At 43.2% G+C, this 21,643-nt stretch overlaps 1 protein-coding gene across 13 annotated transcripts in view; it reads right to left on the bottom strand.

The window, feature by feature from the left end:
- The window catches only part of FBRSL1 (fibrosin like 1), a 552,195-nt gene that overhangs the window by 395,963 nt on the left and 134,589 nt on the right, over positions 1-21,643 (bottom strand). For all 13 annotated transcript variants that reach the window (XM_074843783.1, XM_074843788.1, XM_074843790.1 and 10 more), the window contains exon 2: positions 7,599-7,799. In XM_074843783.1, coding sequence (XP_074699884.1) covers positions 7,599-7,799 — 201 coding nt within the window. The remainder of the gene's footprint in view (positions 1-7,598; positions 7,800-21,643) is intronic.

Raw genomic sequence — 21,643 nt, 5'->3', positions numbered from 1 at the left:
GTTAAGTGGGAGAGGTGAGTGGGGACAGACGGTAATTTTGGAGAAGCGGAAAAGCAGAGACAAAGGAGGTAGAAGCCAATGCTGCAGGCAAAGCCTCAGGGTCCTGTTCTGAGGGTCGATACCATCGTAACAGCATTATGATCCTTAAACACAAAGCAGGGAGCAGAGAGCACATGGCAAGACACTGCATCGCCATCCCCACTGCCACCCAAACTCTGCTTGGCTCTGCCACCCTTGAGCAGTCCCCACCCAAGCAGGAGCAAAGCCCCTGGCAGTAGGGTGCTGGTCCAGGTGAGCAAGGCCTGCCCAACCCCGCATGGAGCCAGCATCCCCCAGCCGCACTCCTGGGCTGGGGCACGGCAAGGAGCTGCGCTCAGAGGCGGCTGAGCCTCTCTGGGAGGATCAGGGGAGTCCTACAAGAGCAGGGACAAGTAGGGCACAAGGAGCAGCAATACTGGCAAGTGAGGGTCAGCTACAAAAGGGAAACCCACCTGTCCAGACAAGTGAATAAGTATTTCACTACATCAGTGAAAAACACAAAACCACATTCTCCTCATACAACACTTCCAGCCGCCAAAACACACTTTACGTGACTCTGTTCAGAAAATAGTATTTGCAGTGTAGTAAAATCCAGCATACGCTTCTGTTTCATGCTTCAGGATTGTCTAAAAACATTTGGATTCCCCCACCCCAATTCTAAAAAATATGGTCTCCTCAATTTACGTTTTCCTACCAGAACTGCAGAGGGTTTTGAGAATCATTTTTCCAGCTTAAACAACAACTTTCTCCTGCCATAGTTCCCAGTGGTTTTATGGCACTATTTCGCACTACTCCTCCTGAAGCACAGGATGCTACAGAGATCAGTTATGGAAGCTGTGCTGTAGTTCTCAAAAGATGGCTGCAATCCCACGATGAAGTTACTTGTGCCACATCTAGAATGCAAACCTTAATTGTCTAATGTTTGTACAGCACTTTAAAGAAAAGAAACCAAACACACTGCAAAATTCCCCCTCTGTTGCAGAGTGGGCTCTGCAGCCACTTCCAAGAATCTTGATGAATTCTTGGATAAATTTAGCAAAAACTTCTTTGTAATAGCAGGGTTTCATTTGGGAAATAAACATCCAGTATTTATTTACAAAGGATTTTTCCTCCTCCTGCCACTGCTGTGTTATGCCCACTGCTTCCCCTCTACTTTGATGCAGAAAACAGAATACCAAGTGCCTAACCAGGACTTAAAGCAGATTTTTAAATTAGTTCCTGACAGTGCAAACAGATTGCTATTGATTGAAATGAGGCTGATTTTAGGCCTTGGATTAGCAAACCTAATGACTAAATACTGTATTGCCCATTTCAGTACTTTGCACTGTTACTCCCCAGTGGTTTCCCAGGCAGCTGTGAAGTCTCTGCACTTGCAGATTAGCGTGAGAGAGCAAGGCAAGGCCATCTGTGTCTGTGCCGTACGGCCCTACTCAGCTGGAAATAAGGACCTCCTCCAAAATCCCCCCGGGACCAGGCCCCGGCACTACAACCTCATTAGGAGCTTTGAAGCCAGAAAGACCGTTCACATGTTCAAAAGCGAGCACGTGCTTGAGAAGGCCTTGCTGAATCAGAGCACCACGCCTCGCCGGAACCGGCCTCCGCCGCCGTCCTTGGCTCGAGCCGAAGGGAACCAAAGCACCAACCGAAGCCACCTCCCCGCATTTCCAGACAGCCTGGCTGGAGTCAGTGGTAGAGAAGCTTCACGCAGATAACATGCTCTGTGTTAACAGCCCAACTCTCCTAGCAATCATAAATGCATGCTCAAAACTAATTGGTACAGAGCTTTCATGTCCAGATTCTTGTACTTACAAAGGTAGAAATGGATCCTGGCTTTAAGCAATACATGAAGCAACATTTTCCTGATTAAAAGAAAATGGCCTTTTTTTTCTCCTTTTGCTTTGTTGTTTAGTTTCAAAGAACATTTAAATAACAATATCTGCTAAGGAAAAGGGTAACATGAATTAGAAACTAAATGAAACCGGTTTGTATAATTTCAGTGTTCAAAAGCAGTGAAATGCAAACACCAAAGCAGCACACACCAAACCAAACCAATCCCCAAAACCCACATTAAAGGCAACCTTTCCTTTTTTTTTTGTTTTTTGTTTTTTGTAAGTTGGCTGCCTAGAATTCATTTGCTTTTAATAGCCTGAGATGCTGAAAGTAACAGAGTAAGTTACTGTTGTATTTAGACCCTCTTAGACACAATTGAGCTTCCAAGAGCTACATTATTAAGACATGGAAGGACAGGCATATCCATACCTGTTCTCTGGCCCATAGACAAAGACTCCAAAGGTTATTTTTTGGACTCACTATCCTACATGGCTGCTGAACCTCAGCTAAGAAAGGTATGTTTCAGTCTCCAATCTCTGCATCACTGAGGAAACGCTCTGCCTTCAGCTCACTAGTGGCTTCAAAAGCACATCCAAGTTTTCAATTTACCATTTATCATTATCTGGAAAAATACAAATGAAAATCAAGCAGCTATGTACTTCTGCTGCTCAACCATCAGCACAAGGAGTATGATGCCAAAGGAAGTTTTGCACACAAGGTATTTCATCAGTGAGACGAGTAGGAACTGTTTCTTTCTACCTTGGGAAAAGCCCCATAGCCTTTCAGTACCACCACCACACACCAAATGGGGCCAAGGGTATGTAACTGGTTTGAAGACAAGCTATCAATTTTCACCTAGACATCAGAAGATCCAATGTGCATCCAGGATGGAAAATTACTTAGTGTATCACCTTTAGCTCAGATCAGCAGTAACACAGAGCAGTGTTCTTCTGGTGTGGGTGGGGGGTGGGGGGGTGGCGCAGGGAGGGTGTTATATTCATCAATGAATGTTGGATAACGAGCTGATGAGCATCACAGAAAAATCACATGAATAGGTAATCAAACATGTTAATGTAATTTAGCAGTTCCAGTCCAGCAAGAGCCACAGCAATAATATACATTAATCATCAATAACACTCAGCAGTTTGACAAAGGCTGGGGGTGAATGAGACACAGGAATTAACTCTGCTTTCCCTCCCTCCAGGGAGCTCTGCTGAAGTCACAGAGATGTCACACCTCCAGAGCAACATGACAGCGTTAGCTTTCTTGCCCTTTCCTCCCATGCTCCAAACCCAGCACGCTATTTATGAGCACTAAATACGTGCTACACCACCCTGTTCTCCTCAGCTTTGAGACTCTTCCCCATCTTGGGTGATTTAAACAGTGGGTGAGAAAAGGAAGGAGGAGGTGTAAGACACTCATCTTCGTGACAAATGACTATTTGCAGAACAGAGTGTTATTACAGCCGCATTTAACATCTAAACATATTCAATACACCGTGATGCTCCGAGCTGACTAACCACAGAGCTTGAGGTTAAGTCAACTTGAAATATCGGCAACTCTTTCCTGTTAGCCCCAACTCTTTTCAGGAGGTCAGCCCATTTTTAGTCTACATACAGAAATGACAATGGGTCCTGAAGCTCAGAAGAAACCGCACTGTTCTACATGCAGGGTGACCCCAGGCAGCTCAGACACTCATAGGAATAAACAACTCCAAAACTGAATCCAGAAAAGAGAAAACCAGCTCAGCTAAGGCTAATGAAAGACAGATTCAAAGTTCAAAGGGTGACTCTCCGAAAACTAGAAGAATGACTTAGGACAACACAAGGAAGTGTAACTAGAAGTAAGAGTTTTCACCTTCTACGTACCTCTGATTTCTATGTTCCTCTTACAGTGAACTATACATCCAACCATAGAGGAATTCTTTAAAGAGGTGATGGGCTCCTCTCCCCGACGTTACTGTCTCAGCTGCGCTGGGGATTCCCTTCCACAAACCTGCATTAGTCTTGGACATGGCTTTTAAAACAGGCAATGACTCAATTTCCAACAAATGTTCCCATGCTGGAGGCAACTACACGCTTACAAAGGTGCAAGCTTTACTACAGGCCACTCTGGCTACACTAAAGTGTCAGAACTTTAATCACTTTCTCATTCCTTGACATACTCCTGATGACTGTGAGAGGTTTTGCTGATTCCCAGCGTAGAGTAGCAGATTCAAGCCATCACCTTTCCCTGCGCACATGCATTGAGAACAGCCCCAAATCCTGACAAATTTCTGGCCAAAGGACCTATGACTATTTGAAATGCCCTATTTTCCCTCTGCTTGGTTACAGCAGGAAATAAATGTGTTTGAATGACTTTTATACACAGAGTAATAGGCTGGAAAGGACAGATTGGCTCTCACAACCCTCTCCCCATACCCTGAGGTACAGAAGAACCAAATATTCAGGAACAAATAGGAATCTGACTGCTTTGTCAAAAGGAGTGAAGTATTAATCTAATTTTCTAAACAAAGCAGACAACCTGGCACTCAAATCAGCTTACCACTTCGCACCTCTCTACAAGGATTAGCAGAATGCCATAATTATAATGCCCAATTTGATTTATTAGAGGAGGCTGCGTAGAAAAGATGACAATTCAGTAGCATTGTGAAGAGAAGGGATGAGAGTAGAAGGAAAGCTTCAAATTGAACAGTTATTTCTAAGCAACATCTCAATATAATTAGCATTAATTACAGTAAGCTTTCCAAATTAGGTATAAATCTATGTTTAATAACCCTGAGACACAAAAATCACCCCCAAATTCCAGGAAACTTAATATTACAGCCAATTTGTCTAGACAGCTTGGCAGGAAATGCCAGAATTCTAGGTGTGAACTTTGTGGTTATTAAAGAAAAATTATTGAACTTGTCTATATCATTTGCATAATTAGTTTGAACTAAGAATAGCCTAGTTTATCTAGCTTAGATTTTGCTGCTACTTTCATCAACCTTACAGACCTGAAAATTTGTCTGGTTTTCACAACTACATCAGCTAGAATAATAAAAGGCATTTAAAAAAACTCCCTTTTCAATAAAAGATTAATTCTAAGTGTGACTTGTTTAAAGAGGCACCATGTATTAATGAGTCACTCATCACAGGTTTTATTTTATACTCTTTGTGCAAGCTCCTTGCTCTTTTTGGAGTTTGTTACTTACAGGGGAAAAAAAAAAAGATTAAACAATGAAATATGAATTCAGGTTTTCATGAATGTGGCAGCAAAGACCCTATTTAATCATTGATGGCAGCCAACTACTAGCCAGAAGAAACAGGTAGCAATGTCCTCATTTTTCAGAGCTGAAATACAAATAATCTAAATTTTTGGTAAACTAAGGCAGCAGCATATAATTACAGAAACTGGAGTTTGGCCAGTGTAACAAAACCTCTTACCCCAAAGGTTTCTAAGGAAGTGTCAAGAAATCCCTAGAGGCCACAACTACTTGAAACTTAATTTTAAATTTCATGTAGAAGATGTCATTATTAACAACCTTTCCTCCCCTGCAGCAGGTAAGGAACTGGCTCACCCCAGCTCCAGGAAGAGTGGACCTCCCCGCTGCCCAGCAGAGCGTGGCCCCACACATCCACAACGGCGCAAATACCAGAAACGCACTGAACTCCCTGCAGTGTAATTTTAGACCCGAAGGAACAACTCTCTAACCCGTAGAAAGGCAGTATTTACCCAAGCCAGCCTTACACGTTAGAGAGTTTTTGGTGGCGACTGAGACCTAATGACCTCCTGCGGTGCAACTTGTTTCCATACTCAAACTGCACCACTCTCGGTTGCATCAACATGAGCATTTGTAAGGTTACTCCGGGGACCAGAACGGAAAGTGAGCCAGCTTTATGTACACTTTGCAAGGATCACTAGATTGGTGTTTGGGTCCCTTTCAGATAAATAAAAAAACCTGACACAACAGCAGCTTTACAAAGGCAGAGGAGCTGACAAAGCACAATGCCAGAATCCTGGTGTAAACACCAGGCAGGAATACTTACTATCCAGCACTATTGCTTCTAAACATTTTAAATCAAAGCCAAGGACTTCTGGTGAAATACATGCATAGCATTTTGTGGGTTTGGATGCCAAGACAAGGATCGCAGTTACTCAAACTTTAATTGAAACTAAAATGTGCATCTATTCACCCATAATAAAAAGTAATTTTCATCTGCACAGAGTGAATATTTGTGCAAAAACTCATTGCACCTGTAACCAGAGGGGAATTGAAACCCTATCAACTCAACTACTAGCAAAAACAAACATGAAACTTGATATATTTTAACTACATCTACACCGAGGAGTCTAAAACCAAAATATTTGGTATCACTTTGGGGAATAAAAAGAAAACAAACCTAGCAAATATTTTGCTAGGAGCACATGGCCACATGATTTTCTACCTAAATGTTTGCAAGCGTAAGAGTACTAACATCTTTACATAAGTTATTTGTACGGAATTATTCCAACTATTTTTTTTAAATCAAAAGGAAGAAAACAGAAGTCTGCTAATTTGTTAATGAGAACAATTAGCCATCAGAAGAGTGGGGCCACCACCAGACCATTAGAATTTCTAACATAAAATGTGATGAGCCCTTCTGAATGAAGATGCTACAAGACAATCACGAAAGAATGTGTGTGGTGGAGTTATGCAGAGTGTTACATTAGATAACCTTCACCATCCTTTCAAACCCTAAAATACTGAAAGTCTGAAAAAACACTTCCAGGAACTGGACAATTCAATCTTTTGTTGTCTGGCACACATACAGAACTAGTTTCACAGAACAGAAGGTGTGCTTGGGTTAAATAGATCTTTTTCTGCATCACAGAGAACTATAGTTTTTCATCATACTGTACATCTTAGCTCAGAACAAATACTAAAGGTTCAAGTACACTGGTCTTCGCGCTCGCTGCCATTTGGCACCATGCTAACGGACAACTGGGAAAGTGTTTGCTCACAGATACAGGCTGCTGGGCCATGCGGATTTCAAACCGATGAATGCGCACTGAGTCACCAACAAATCTCCCTGCTGAGCAGCAGCTAAGTGATAAATAGCCTGCCAGCCACAGTACCTCTTCTTTGTCACCTCCCGGGCTCTGTACACACTGTGGTTCAGATGGGAGTCTCCACAATCGTCCCCTGCAGCATGACAACTCTTAATTCATTAATGCTCTACCACATTTTAGAAGGGCACAGGGAAAAGACTCCCCACAGCACAACTTCCTCCAAACTGACTTTCCACTTCTAAAATACTTGACTATTCTCCTTCTCAACATACTGTTTTGGAGGCACATGAACTTGATTCATGAGATGGACATATTCACGTCTGCAACCCCTAGGTGCACGCTAACAAGCACGTCTTCACCCAAGAAGCCTATGATCCGATCAATGATTTCTATGTGTAAGAGCCACAAACCAATGGGGTGAATTACCACACTGCCTCACTGTTGCAAAGAGGGAATTCAGCACCTTCCTTCCTGCATCACCCCGTACACCTGGTCTTCCATTTTAGTTTATGAAACCTGCCCACAACACAGGATTTGTGCACTTGGCCAGAAGTCTAGCAAGAGACATTGTGTTCACCAGCACAAGTTACCAGAGAAGCCAGTTACATTAACAACCCCAACCTACCAGCAGGACAACACTTCACAGTGGCCAATGTCACGATACAGTCACTTCAGATGAGAAATAATGTCCCTACCTGTTTGGATAGCTTCAAAGGAAGTTTCTTCTTCATCCGTTCTTTGCCTCTTTCTGCCTCTCTCTCAGAGCTCCCAGCATCATTGTTATGGCCATTTTCACTCGGCTCAGCAGACACACAGTTTTCAGATTCTCTAGGTTTCTTTCCTGGATGCCTCTCCCATTTCTCCTTTCGCTCCTGAGGCTTTAGCGACATGTCCTTCTGTAAAGGAGGAAAAAAAAATAGTAAGGTCTTTGAGTTCTTTGAGACTACTTTTAAGAATTAAGCAGTATAAATATTGAATAAAAACACAAACAAGACAGCATGTTCTTTCCAGAGATGACTTAAGATGAATAATTAGGCACGCACAATGCAAACAGTAATTTTAGATTAGATTAGGATGAATACTCTCCAGGCTATGTGTTTGATTAATTTCAGAGATGCTGGAACTGGTTATGAAAATGAGTTTGCTTCATATTAATTCAGGAACCATACGTCAACAGCACATGAACAAATCATCATCCTGAAGGAAAACCTTTAACTGTTCAGCTGAAACAGAGGTGGGTTTTATTTTTTTTTGTTTCTGATCTCAGAAAGCAGCATATCAGACCCCCCTTGGGCCTGACAGTCTCTGATTCACAGCAGCATTCATATGGAGGAATGCACTTCTAAAGCCTACCATGCATTCAATAAGCAAGCCGAGATCAATGGGATCTCAACACATAACAGAGGTTGAACACTTCTAAGTGTTAAGTGTCTGCCCTGAATCAGGACTATAACATACAATCTAAGCACAGTTTAAAAGCGGGTATGTCATGTCATAATGATTAACATAGGAAGTGAGATCAGAGAAGGGAATTACTACTGCTATCCCTGGCATCTTTGAGGACTGAAAGCTGCACTCGTGGTGACAATGTATCAACCTCTACCCCTACACACACCACACAGAAAAAGAGTTTAAGGAATAATATGCCAAATCACTATGACATTAGTTCACTACAGTTAGATAAAATTTTTCCCCAATGCTTTTTATTAACTGCCCAAGGGTAAAAACTGTTCTTAGAATGTTTTGCAGAATCTCTATCCCAATTATTTTTTTATGTGAGGTAAATACATTAGATTAGGAGATACCTTAAAAGCACTGTTTACCATGGCAAAATTTGTCAACTTCAGCCACAGAAATGTTCTGAAATGCCTCATCCCACTTTTTCTAAATGCCTTCCTTCTGACTCAAGCAATTACATCATGGATATTTGTATCCTACGTGAATGAAGCTCGCAATACAACTTGCTCACGTCGACGCACACACCTTCAGTACTGCAAAAGAGCTCATGAAAATCATTAGCTCTCTAGTCTCTCAAAAACTAAAGCCCAACAAAAAAGAAAATTAGGAATTGGGATGAAATGCCCTGCTGATTGCTCTAGATTACTTCCCCCAGCTCTCGTTTAATTAGTGAATTGACTGCCTCAGTGTGCAACATGCTGATTCCACTCCAAATCACTCACTGCTTAAAGTTACCCTTCCCTGTGAAGCAAGATGATGCACTGACACTTCAGGGTCACAGAGACACTGAAATTTGAATCACGACAATAAAATACATACAGCTGTTTCCTATTCCAACCCAGGCTCAATTAGCCAGCACCCAATCTCTGTACACATTGTACAGGGGTCCCGTGTGGCTGGCAAGCTCCTCTTAAAGCACACAGATATACAGCAAGTTGCAGAACTCCCAAAGATACAACCCCCACCCCAAAATTAAAATAAACAACACTGTTTCAGAGGCGCAGAACACAACAAAATACAGCTTAGCTTGCCAAGTCCGTAACTAGTGAAAGAGCAAGGAAAATGATTGTCTGGCATTATTCTCCATGAATGATAAAACAAGGAATACAAATTAGTGTTTAGATGCTCACTTTGGGTTTTAGATTTAAGATAACACTCTAAAGCAGCAGTTCGAGATGCCACTTAAAGAAGGTCACATTGTCCTATTTACTGGGAGGTTGCTGAAACAGAAATCAAAATGCTAAGCTTTAGTAACTAATCAGAAACTAGTGCAATGGAAATGACATCTGTTAACTGATACTCAGCAAAACATTAGAAACAGAAGTCACCAAGAATGTGCACTTCTTCATAAAGCCAGATGCAGCTGCAACGTGACAGCAGACACATGCACGATGCTGCATGAGGTGACATGGGCCCCCAATAAGGGAGAAGGGAAGCTGTGGCAGGGGAATGACACCACCTGAGAGCACCAGCAAATAATGCACTCCTGGCTCAGCGTGTAATACTCGCTTTTAAAATGCTTTCAAAGGCAGTAAATGGCCATTTTGGTTTAAATTCTAGCTGGCTTCACATGGGGATTGGGCCTCCATTAATGCCTTAGGGAGAGGCTTCCCTCAGTACCCACAGCACATTCACTGCAGGTTTTAGATGATTCACTTCACCACATAACTAGTCTGGAAATTTCTGGTTTTCCCCTTACTGAAACCTACAAAATTCCCTACTTAGAAATTTAGCTTTTTATCCCCGTTTTGTTTGGAGATTTAGAGTTTGTCTCATCACTGAGCTACTAGCAAAATTAATTCAGGGAATACAGTCATAGCTGGATCAAAGCCAAGCAAATAATGCATTCACCTGTAGTGCCACTTGCATCCAAGAATCTCAAGCACTTTCCAAACAGCCGTGAATTAAGACCCAAGCCTGGCAGCCAAGGCTGCTGCTTGCCTCCGGCAGGAGGAAGGCAGAGGGAGGCATCCTCAGCCTCACAGCATGTCTGGGGCAGCCATGGGGAAGGAGCCAAGTTTCTCAGCCGCATGACAAGAAAACCAATTCCACAGTCCCGTTCCTCCCCACTTCAGCAGAGGATGCAGCTCACAGGACTTTGCTTTTTCTGGGAACGCAGGACACTGAACTCAGCTTCTCCTTACTGACAGAGGGTGACAGTGGGGCTGTTTTCTATGCTGCTAAATGCAGACCTCTTTGCAGCCTCAGGAAGAGAACAGGAGGGGGCTAATGGGGTTTCTGTTCTTGCCTCCTTTGTTTCCTATTTACTCTGCTAAAAGGGCCTTCCAGCGATTGCTCTTTTACTAGAGTTTATGACCTCCAAGTTGGGGACCTCACTTAGCACAAGAGCTTGCTATTTTTGGATGTGCATCTGTGCTTATGCACAGGCAATTGCTGGAAAATTTAACCACATACAGAATGTACAGGACATCACTGCAGTGAACAACATTTATTGATGCACCTTAACTTTAATCCAGAAGTCCCAGCTGGAAGGTGAGACTGGTCTTCTGACAAACTGCTGCACTGGAGCCTTCCCCCCAGACAAGCCCAGACCAGCAGTTATTTTTGCCCTTTGCACGTCATGTAAAGCCTAGGGCCTAGGGGTTCACACAGAAACAATGTCTGAATTCAGGCCTTGAAGTCAAAAGGTCTCCAAACCCCAAAGGCCTTGGGGTTTCTGCCCAACCCAGGAGTCAGCAGACCTGGCTACCTTTGCTGTCAGGGCCAGTAAATCCCCTTCTCCAGGGAACGCTGGTGGATCCAGGCCCATTCTCTCTTCTTGGTTCCAGGAAAGAGATTGTCAAATCTTGTTCCAGAATGTACAAAACTATTTTGTTCCTTACTACTCACTGCTTTCAGGGCTGTCTCCTACCTGTCCTCACTTAGGAATCTCTCTCACACCTTCCAGGGCAGGCTACAGCCTCTCCATCTGCAGCCCCTTGTCTGTCTGGGCTGCAGACGGAGAGCAGATGGTTCTAATTGGCTGCATGGTTACAGATAAGGAAGAATTAGACCTTTCTTTAGAGCCTCTTTCCTGGCAGTTACTCCATGATACATACAGATTTTATCTCTCCATTTGATTATTTGGATATACAGATACAAAGAACACTTCAGTTGAAAATGTAATTGTGGTACCCCCTCCAGCTCTACCTGAAATAACCCTGCACACCAGTAGCTGTGAAGATCCACTGGGAAAGACCTCAGCACAGACTTACAACCCAAGTATGCAACCTAGACTCTGCAACAGATTTCAGGAGTCCACAATAAAAATCTCTGAATTATTTTCATTGCTATTTGGCCCAAGCTACTTAAAGTTATGCAACTGCAACTCTGCTTGCAGCATAGCTGGTGACACCCGTAATCTCTGGGAATACTCCTTCCCGAAAAGACATTTTTCTGTCACTGAGGCACAGCTACAACCTCCAAAGACACTCAAGGTGCACACTGCTCAGTTTATAAAACTGTGAATAATACAGGTGCACAGCCCTCGGCTCTGGAATGAGACCCTTCTTACCCCTAAAATGCCACAGCAAGAGACTTCTGCACAGCAGACTCCACGCTGTCTGTTTGATCAGGAAATAACGATCAGCCCTGGAGGACCCTGGCACAAGCTCACATCCACAGCCATCCGCTGGCTGGAGTTATCACTGCCTGTTTGCTCAGCCCAGCTCAAACTCTGCCTTAATCCTCTGAGTTTACACAGCTCTTTGAGATCTCAGAAAGCATGTAGGGGGAGGCTGGGGTTGTAAATACCTTTCATACACAGGGAACACTTAAAAGAACCTGAAAAAAAGTGCAAAACCCACACAGCTAGATGAAAAACCTCAAGAGTGCTGCTGGGGTGCAGAGGACAAAAATAACACCTACAGTTAATAAAATAACTACCCTCAGCCCTCAAGCATCCGTTTGAAATGCAGCCCTAGTGCAAAATCAAGTCCATTACAATCCCCCATCCCCAGGGCCCATCGGACACTGCAAGGCTCAGACACGCAGCCAAGGACTGGTTACACTCTGCTCCTGCCAGACTGCCTCTGCCGACTTTACAAGATTATATGGGCTGATTTCCCAGAAGGGAAACAGCCTCCAGCTTCTCTCTCCACAACTCTTCACTGCAGCACTTACTCCTTAAGTTGGGGAACACGAAATATCCCACTGAACATCAAACAGGAGAAGGATCCACGCAAAGGAAATAAAAAACCCACTGCTGTATCTAAAACTGACCCTGCTTGTCCTTGTTTCTGCCTCCAGCTTCTCTTGGCAAAATTGCAATGGAAAAGCCCCTGAGGATCTAAGCACCATCTCTTCTTATATCAACTTTATAACGCAATTAGCAGTAGGGCTGTCAAACGTGTTTGTTTAATAGTTCAGGGAGAGATCCTGGCTCAGAGAAGAACTGAAACAGATTTATTTTTAATTAGGTTACTTTTAAATTATTTCTATTGACCTGATACCCAGTTTATAGAACCAACATAGAAACAAATGCTGACTTAATAGTCTCATGGTTTCTAAGTAGACAAAGCACGTTACAAATACAGACGGGATCACTACTAAGGGAAATCTGCTGTCCATTTAGTTGCATAAAGGTGACACAGGAGACAGTAATTCAGTTGGAAAGATAATATTGGAGATATACATGAGAAACATACATGAAAGAAATTAGCTTTAAGGCACAGATTTGAAGATGGGTCCATAGAGAGATACACCAGTGTGAGAACAGGAGCCAGCACAAGAAAAAATGAGTAGCCAACAGGCAAATGAAAAGAGGTGAATAATAAGGAGAGAAAAAAGGAAGAAAAAAGGAATGGGATAAGAAGTAACTCTACTAGAGGCTATCAAGTAGGACCACACCAAGGTGACTGAATTTGAACTCGACGTGGTGAACAGGCAGCAAATCCATGTGGACATCTTAAAAATGAGCAGGAGCACACTTCAGTGGTGGGAGGAGAACTTTGGGAGCTCAGCTCTGCAGAGCTACGGGCTAGGAGCATGCAGCGAGGGCAGTGAAGGGGAAGAAGCCACGGAGGTAGGACTGGCCGGCAGCTCAGCACAGCAGCTCCTCGCTGGCAGCAGGCCAGCCTGGCTGCGCCCTCCCCAGAGCTCAGGGCACTTTGGGAGACACTCTGCTGGCATCTCCAGTCGGCAGGCTGTAGTTCTCACGGATGGGGAAGTTCTCACTTTTCCTGTAATACGACACACACCTGTTTGTTTTACTTTCCTGCCCTCTCTCCTCCCCCTCTGCGAACTTCACTAAAACTGTAACTCAAGCCCCTAGCCTTTCAGCCAAACCCACTAAAGCTTCTTTAAAAGGCAAAAAACAGTCTAGATTTGAAGTCACTCTCCTGCTTTGACCCTGCATTCAAGCAATGCAATCAATATCAATTAAAATGATTGCAAATGAAATCCTTGCTTGTTTAACCTTAGACTGCAATTCTCCTTTTGTAGCTGACATATTCCAGATGAGCTTGGGTCTTGCTTTTTAAAATGCATCACGTTTGCTCTGACCCTGTCACATGGTTAGCTCAAGAATAAGATGACTTTTTGACAAGACAGCTTTGGAAATGTTACGACATTTGAAGCTGCCACTGGTTTGCAGGTTTATGATACATGATTTAACTTAAAAATAAAAGCGGATGAACCAAGAAACTCACTGTAATTGAAACAGTCAAATTTATTACCAGAGGCTGCGTTCCTGTCACCTGTGAAGAGCAAGCTGCCGGTACTCCACTTAATGCCCACTTGTTCTGTCTCCCAAGAATTAAGACCTTTGCTGCTAGGACCTTGAAGACACCATACCAAGTAGAGACACCTTGGACAAATGTTACCTCAACACAATGTAGCCAAAAATTACATAAGGGAAGGTCAGTATCACTCTGCTTTTAAATGCATTTCAATCCACAATGATTTTACAAGGTTTTGAACAGTCTTTTTACTTGCATGAAACCTGAATAAAGTGCTGAGCAGTAATTGTTTTAAAAAGTTGCGGAGAAGGGAGTTGGTACTGTGCTCTTCGTTCTCAATTACTCAAGATATAAAACAGCCCACACCCTCCTGGTAGTACCAAGAACCTAGAAACAGTATTTAAAAGTAACTTAGGGACAATACAAGTAAGAATGTATAAAGCAAATACCTTCTCTTTAGTAAGAGGTCAAGGAAATCTCCATGAATGTGAGCATATGGTTGTCCATGTTTTTGGTATAAACCTTCTCCACCATCACCCACTGGGGAAACGGATACACAAAATATACCGTTTTAAGCTGCACTCTGCCAGCTCAACAGGAAGCCACCGTGGCTTTCTCCCTCTCCTCCAATTTCCTCTTCAGAGCCTGCGGGTGCCTCACTGCAGAGAACTGCACCCGTCTTCCTCGCTACCTACTAACAGACATACTGTACAGCTATTAAAACTCCCACAGGTGCTTGCTGTCCATCAGAAAGGAAATGATCCCATTTTAAGCCATCAGTATTTCCTCTAGTGATGGCAGTAAATGCCCGACGAGTGCTCGCAGAATTACTGTCAGCGGAAAGTGTGTCAGAGAGCAGGGGAGCTTAAATGATTGAAGAGAAGCTGGGGCACCATTTTCAGGTAGATGAAATGAGGCATATTGCAAGCCCAGCCTGCCCAGCTTTTACAGGCTGCAGGAGCGCTGAAAAGCGCTGCTGTTCATGCACCGCAAGGCCAACCTGCCCAGCTTTCACAGCAGATAAAAGTATGTCTCGGCTGAAGCTGCTTTCAGCCAGGACTGGGAGCTCAGCCTGCCCAGTTCATGTAGTGCATGAAGGAGTTCGAAAAGAGCTTGTGCTTAATCTGACAGCACCTACTTCAACTTATTTGAGCGGCATCGCCACACGGCTGGGTACGAATGCTGAGCACAGAGTGCATGCCTCCTGCAAACTCCCATCGTCTGGGGGAGTGCCCTGCCGACAAGGAACAATCAGGATGGCAGCACCACCACACACTGCCCTCGCACTGCCCAACGTTTCACAAGTGAGACTATGAATAACACCTCCATTTTAAAGAATGTGATCTGGGGGACATCAATCTCAATTGACTTCCGAAAGTATCCAGTCAGTAAGCGGCACGGTACAGTGTTTTGGGAAGACATTCCTCGAGTGTGCCAACATTCAATGACACTGCTGGGCCCATGCTGCTGATAAGCAGCAATCACAAGCTTGTTTACAGAGCAGCCTTTAGACACTTAATCTGGACTAATTCCCCTTCTCCCCAGATTATTTAAACAGGCACTCATATTGAATTCAAACAGCTCCCATTGAGTGAATTAGGACCTGAAGAAGCTGCTCCTTGCTTGAAGCCAGATGTGCCATTTCATCACTCATTTCCAATCTTGCCAGGAAGGTAATACAACCCCCAGTCTCCAGCTGCACCAGCTGGCCTCAGGCTGCCAAAGGAAAAGGCATGGGGATTCTACCTGCACAAACTGGTACGGCAGCTGGATGCTTTCACCATTACCAATTTTCAGCTAAACTAGTCAGAAAAAACAGCAAGGTACTGTTGAGTACATATGCCTCCAGCCTGTTTGCCACTATGGACAGGAATGCTTAAATACTGGCTCTATCTTCAAACTTGATAACAAAAGGAGAAGACACAACTACTTCAACCTCTGCTGAGGGAGATGTCATGCTTCCATGAGCTGGACTCTGGAAACGGAGTTGAGCCAACCTGAGGCTGGGCAGATGGACTGGGCATATGGCTCATTTACCAAAAGCAGAAACCTAAATGGGTGTCCTCCATCTATACTTCTGCACTGAAAGTTTTGATCTTCATAGTGCAAAGCATATAGCAACCACGTTATGATTGTACTGACTACCATGTGAATAGCTTCATATTTGAGACTTAAAAGATATAGCTATAACCTTATGTAGCTTGGTCATGAATTCAATAATCTCAGGTCTAATTGCTTAATTAATTCAAAGCTTCTACCCGCTAAATACAAATACAAAGTTTTAATTTATTTTCTAGGATCCCTGATTCAATCACATGTGTTGTCTCCACTCATTTTATGATACATACTTTTAAAACATAGCCATGAAAAATGTACTGCTCTTAAGGCAGTAGCACCTACAGAATGAAAGCTCCAGATGAATCTCCCCTGTGGTGACAGCCTCAAACACGTTCGCTCCGCAAGTAGCTGCGGACGTTTTGAGACTCTGCCTCCAGACTACACTCTTTATTACCACGATCCTAGGAAGGGTGTCGTTCCCAAAGACGCTGCAGAACCGAGGTATGAATGTTCTTCAGCCACAGCACAGCAGACTGCAAGCTTAGCTTCAACTGCAGTTTGACACAGCTTGCACAAAGCAAATGAACACTGTGCTGAAGGAGATGAACGCTTTCAAATTCACTTGTGCCAACTCTACTGCAGGGGTGAGAGTCTCCAGAAGAAAAAACAGCCATATCCTGATCCCTGGTGATGCATGATAAATTAATTTATGTTTAAACACTATGACACTAGAGGCATTTTTTACCAACTCCACAGTTGCCCTCAGTGGTAGGCAACAATTTTCAGTTCAGGTCTAGAATGTGTAGTAATTAATTAGTCCTCTGGTAGTTTCTTTGGCTAGGAAGCAAATGAGAAGAAATATAATTGATCCAACAACAAGAAATATGTAGAAGTCAGCCATCGGCAGAAACAGCTGCCCATAGCATATTACTTCAACCTAAGGGGAAAATCTGTGAGTGAGGTGACTTCTAGCAGGATGAAAATGCGTTTCTAAATATCTAAATGTCACATGCACTAATGAAAAGTCCAGGACGGTGCATCTGTGCCACCCTCGTCACCCTTGATCCTCCTCAAACATGCTGCTGGAGAAATGTATTGTACAACAGAGGCCCACAGCTGTCAGTCTCGCCAGCAGCTATGTTCTCCCATGTCGAGTGGCTTAGCACACCATGTGCTCATGAGCAGCTCATCTATAACTGGTTTGCTAGAACAAACAACAAGCAACCAAATGTTTCCATATATCCTTAGGGCTTCCTAGAATAGTTCAAAATATTCCGATATCTGTGTCAGGAACGAAACATTCATTTATATCCTAGGCAATCACTGAGAAAGGGGAAATATACACCATAGTAGTAGGCAATTTTGATGTGTTCCATGTTACAAAACATTTTTCAATCAGAGAGCTCAAAGGTCATTAATAGATTTTCATATGTTTACAGACAGCAGCAATTTCAAGCTCTGTAATTTTAAAACTGCATGTCAGTCTCTCAACTTCCAGCTGTTATTTCAACATTAGATAATGAACACAATGCAAAGGTTACACAATCAGTTGAACCAGCTTATGCTGTAGATCCAGTCACACAAATCATTATTAAATTCTAATTACACATATATTATTTTACAACTCTTATTAGAACAGCAGGGCAAATCCTCTTTTATGAGGAGATCAACAGTTTAGAAAAAGAGGCCAGAAAGGCTATTCTTTTAATGTGACAGTGAGTTGCTCCTCTCTCTCCCTCCATCATCTAAACCACTGTTGATTTATGAGTCTCAGAAACAAAGCTGCACCTTGTTAACTGGCTGCACTATTTGGTGCAGCTATCAGCTCATATTTTGCTTAAGTACTTTATAGATCCCTAACATACAGACATTGATGCCTACTTAAAATAATCATCTTTGATCAAAGCATTTAGTGGTTACCCAGTGTACTGTCTGAATATGCTCCTGTTTTTCCTTTATGTAACTACTTTGAAACTGAGAAGACACCCTCCAAAAGTTAGAGTTTCCTCCTAAGGAGAGTGTTATCTAACCTAAAGCTTTGCAAGACATCAGGCTTCCATGCCATAGATTTTTAATTTATTACTAGAAGAAATCACTGTAATCATCCAATCTGACCCTTTTATCATGCAGTCAAATGAGCAAAATCACTCAGCTCTGAAGCGGTCTTAGGGAAGTTTTGGAAGTGCACCAGCAAACTACACCATTACCAAATAACAAAAATCAGCAAATTATGTTTTGCTCTTGTCTCTCATTTTTCTTCTCTCTATTCCCAGGCAGTGCAAAGTCTTAGCCACTCTGGTTTATTCTGCCCAAATCCAGCTGTCAGTCACACAGCATGTAACCTCAATGGGAATTGAAGAATCTCATCCCCAAGATTCAGCTTTGAAGCAGGACAGACCAGCAACGTCCCTTTGTGCGAGTGAGGTCTCCTGCGGTGACAGCAACGCTACCCTGGCAGAGTGATGTCTCTCTAATCCCCAGTGCATCCTTAGCCAGCAATGAATTTCACACTGGGAAATTCCATGCTTTGACATTAAATAATTCCAGCTGGGATTTTCAAAGGATAAGAGATAGGACTCCAATCCCATCACATTCCAATAGGAAGCCCTTAAGGTTTGGTTTATTTTCTTTTTAAAAAGGAAACCCATATTTCATTCGCATTTCCATCCCAGTTTCCTCTGGGAGATGAAATTGAAAGCAAGAAAGAGAGGGCAAGAGCAGTGCTAATGGGAAGACAGACCTTTTATGAGACTGACAAACGATACCACCAATTCTCGGGTACATCAGTTTGCAACATGTGATACAATAAGGAACAGATAAATCAGCACATTCATTAAGGTTCCTGAGAAAAAAGGAGGATCGGTACTTTTGTCTGGTTAGTCTCACTTGCCGCTAAGGAAGAAGTAACCAAGCAAACACTACCAGGACAGGAGACAATTAAAGCTCAAGAGCGAAAAAAACCAGCAAGCTGTGGAGAGGAGAACATGTGCAGAATCAAAATGATGTGATCCACTTATCCAAGCATGTCAAATAAGGCCTCAGGCAGGCAGAGCTGACAGGACAATAACCCACTGCAGAGAAAGACCTCAGCAGAGCAGGTGCCGTCAATCACTCCTCCTCACCAAATCCAGAGCAAGTGGAACAAGTTTTCATCGGCTTTGCTACTCTCTTTCCATGATGTTTAGAGGATTGGGGTTTTCCCCCCATCCAAGCAGTGCTAAGCTGGGCCTCTTTGCAACCATTTCCTCAACCCATGCTAAATTTCAAGTTTCTCTTCATGTTTAGTTTTCAGATCCAGAAACCTCTATCTGCACTTCACAGACCTGAAACCAAAGGCTGGCTCGTTTGTAGGACCGGTTTTCCTCCTGTCTGGAGCAAGGCTTTCCCAGTCAGAGCCTAGAGAAAGGGGCATTCATGCAAGATTTTCCATTTGCTGCTAGCCCTCCATTTTGAAACGCAATAGGGAATTCAAACGTGGTACAGAGCAGAAACTTTCATCACTGCTAACCCACTCAAATTAGTTAAGGGCTCTTGTACATCTCATGGTTCATGTCTCTGAGGGCTTCACTTTGCTTCCCATTTACTGACCACAGCACCTTGTCAAAGGTAAACATCACAGAGCAAGAAATACAGACAGCACCCAAATCCAGCACCATGCACACAGTATTTATTTGTTCAAACAGGCATAATTCTTTGGCAAGAACCAAAAAAAATCCAGTCAATATGAGAAGGGTTAAGACAGAACAGATGCAACCAGAGACACTAGAGAACAGCCTGCATGGAAGCAGGGTTTCTTGTGATTACTTCTGTCTTGTAGCTCTTAATAAGCCACATCACAGCTGACATCTCCACCAGCTATCTGCTTCCTTATGTAGATAACCAGAAACAGAAAAGCTGACATGGCAATTATATCACACACACACACTACCTAACAACTCTCACTGCTACAACAGCACGAGCAATGAAGAACAAGCACATCCTGAATTCTCATCCAGGCTCTGACACCAACTCTCAGTGCAACCATATGCAAGATACCTGGTTTAAAAATGGGTTTTAAAAGTGCTCATAAAACCAGGTAAGAATTGCAGCACATCTCTCTCAAAGGTGTTACGATACAAAGAACTTTCAAGATGAAAAAGAGCTGTAAAAGCATTTCACAACTACTGTTTATTAATAAAGCTCTAATCCCCATCACAGTGGTAACCCAGGAGGCTCTTGGTGCCCACCCATTCCCGTGGCACATCGCACCCGAGCAGCGTGACCCCACGCACGAGTGTGAAGCCCGTGGCCAGGCGGAGCGTGGCGATGCTCAGCGGCAGGGCAAGCATCCTCACTGCCACCTCCATCTCGGGAGGCTGTTGCTAAGCGACAGAGTGCCGCTGATATCTGCAAAATCCGATGGCTCTGCCTACCCCGAGCGCCTCGGCCCTACTCACAAACCCGGCACCCTATTCCCAAACCTGGCACCCAACAAGCCGCAATGTCTCTCTTGTAGCCCTTGATAATGTCACTTTCATGTGTAAAGCAGCTCTTGTCAAGGAATTCAGGGACCCTATGATATTAAAACTGCAGATAAAAAGATAATATCAAGAATACTACATTTCAAAAAGCAGATAAAAGGGCAGAAGAGGAAATTTCACACATCAGACCAGAACGGGCTTTAAAACACAGGAGTTTCCAGGTATTTGTTTCCAGTGAAAGATATGGATTTCCCAAGGTCCCTACAGTGACAGAGCAAAATTATAAGCGTTACTTCTCAGGTTTCAGCAGGATCTGTAAAAGCAGGTGACCAGGAGACCAGCACCCTTTTTGCAATGATGCCAGAAGTAAATGTCTTCTCAAACCTTACAGACTGACAGTATAAAGACTTTAAAATCCAGAAAAACCAGCTTAAACATCCACCCATCCCACAGAAAGCAGCAGCCTGGGGAGTGCAAGGCCATGTTCATTAACATGCGCTCAATGGCAGTTCATCCCTCATCTCTCTTTCCACACCACATCTCACTCTCCACACATTACTGTTATTGATACAGATGAGGTTTGTGGCTTTCACATCCTATTAGGGAAAGCCTTCCTCTAGCAAAATAAATAAAAAAGCATGCCAAGAAGGTGAGGTAAAGTTCTTTCATAATTTATAAATAACATCACCATTTCGCTTTAATCAGGCCTTTTTCATTAGCAATTCTTAAAGCACGACACAAAGGGAATCAGCATTCTGACCTCTATTTTACAGAATAAGAAATCAGCAAATACAAAGCAACTTGCCCGAAAATCAACCATCATTCCTTTGGCAAAACTAGGAGAAGAATCTGCATCTCCCAGCTCCTCCATTATACTGTGCTCCAGGAGAACCGACAGTCAAACAGCATCAAAATCCCCTTCTGACACTAGAAAGGATCTCATGTTGCTGGTAGAGAGCAGAGTTTTCTAGGACACACAGTAAATGCAAATGCAGATATTAGCAGATATTAGAGGCAACAGGTGGGCTTTGTACAGCTTCTACCTTATATCCTTTTGAGTGTCTCAGATAAAATCAGCTTGAGAAT

The sequence above is a fragment of the Strix aluco genome, chromosome 18 (assembly GCF_031877795.1).
Source record: "Strix aluco isolate bStrAlu1 chromosome 18, bStrAlu1.hap1, whole genome shotgun sequence".
Classification (NCBI taxonomy): Eukaryota; Metazoa; Chordata; class Aves; order Strigiformes; family Strigidae; genus Strix; species Strix aluco.
This window is presented reverse-complemented; position numbering and strand designations above follow the sequence as displayed.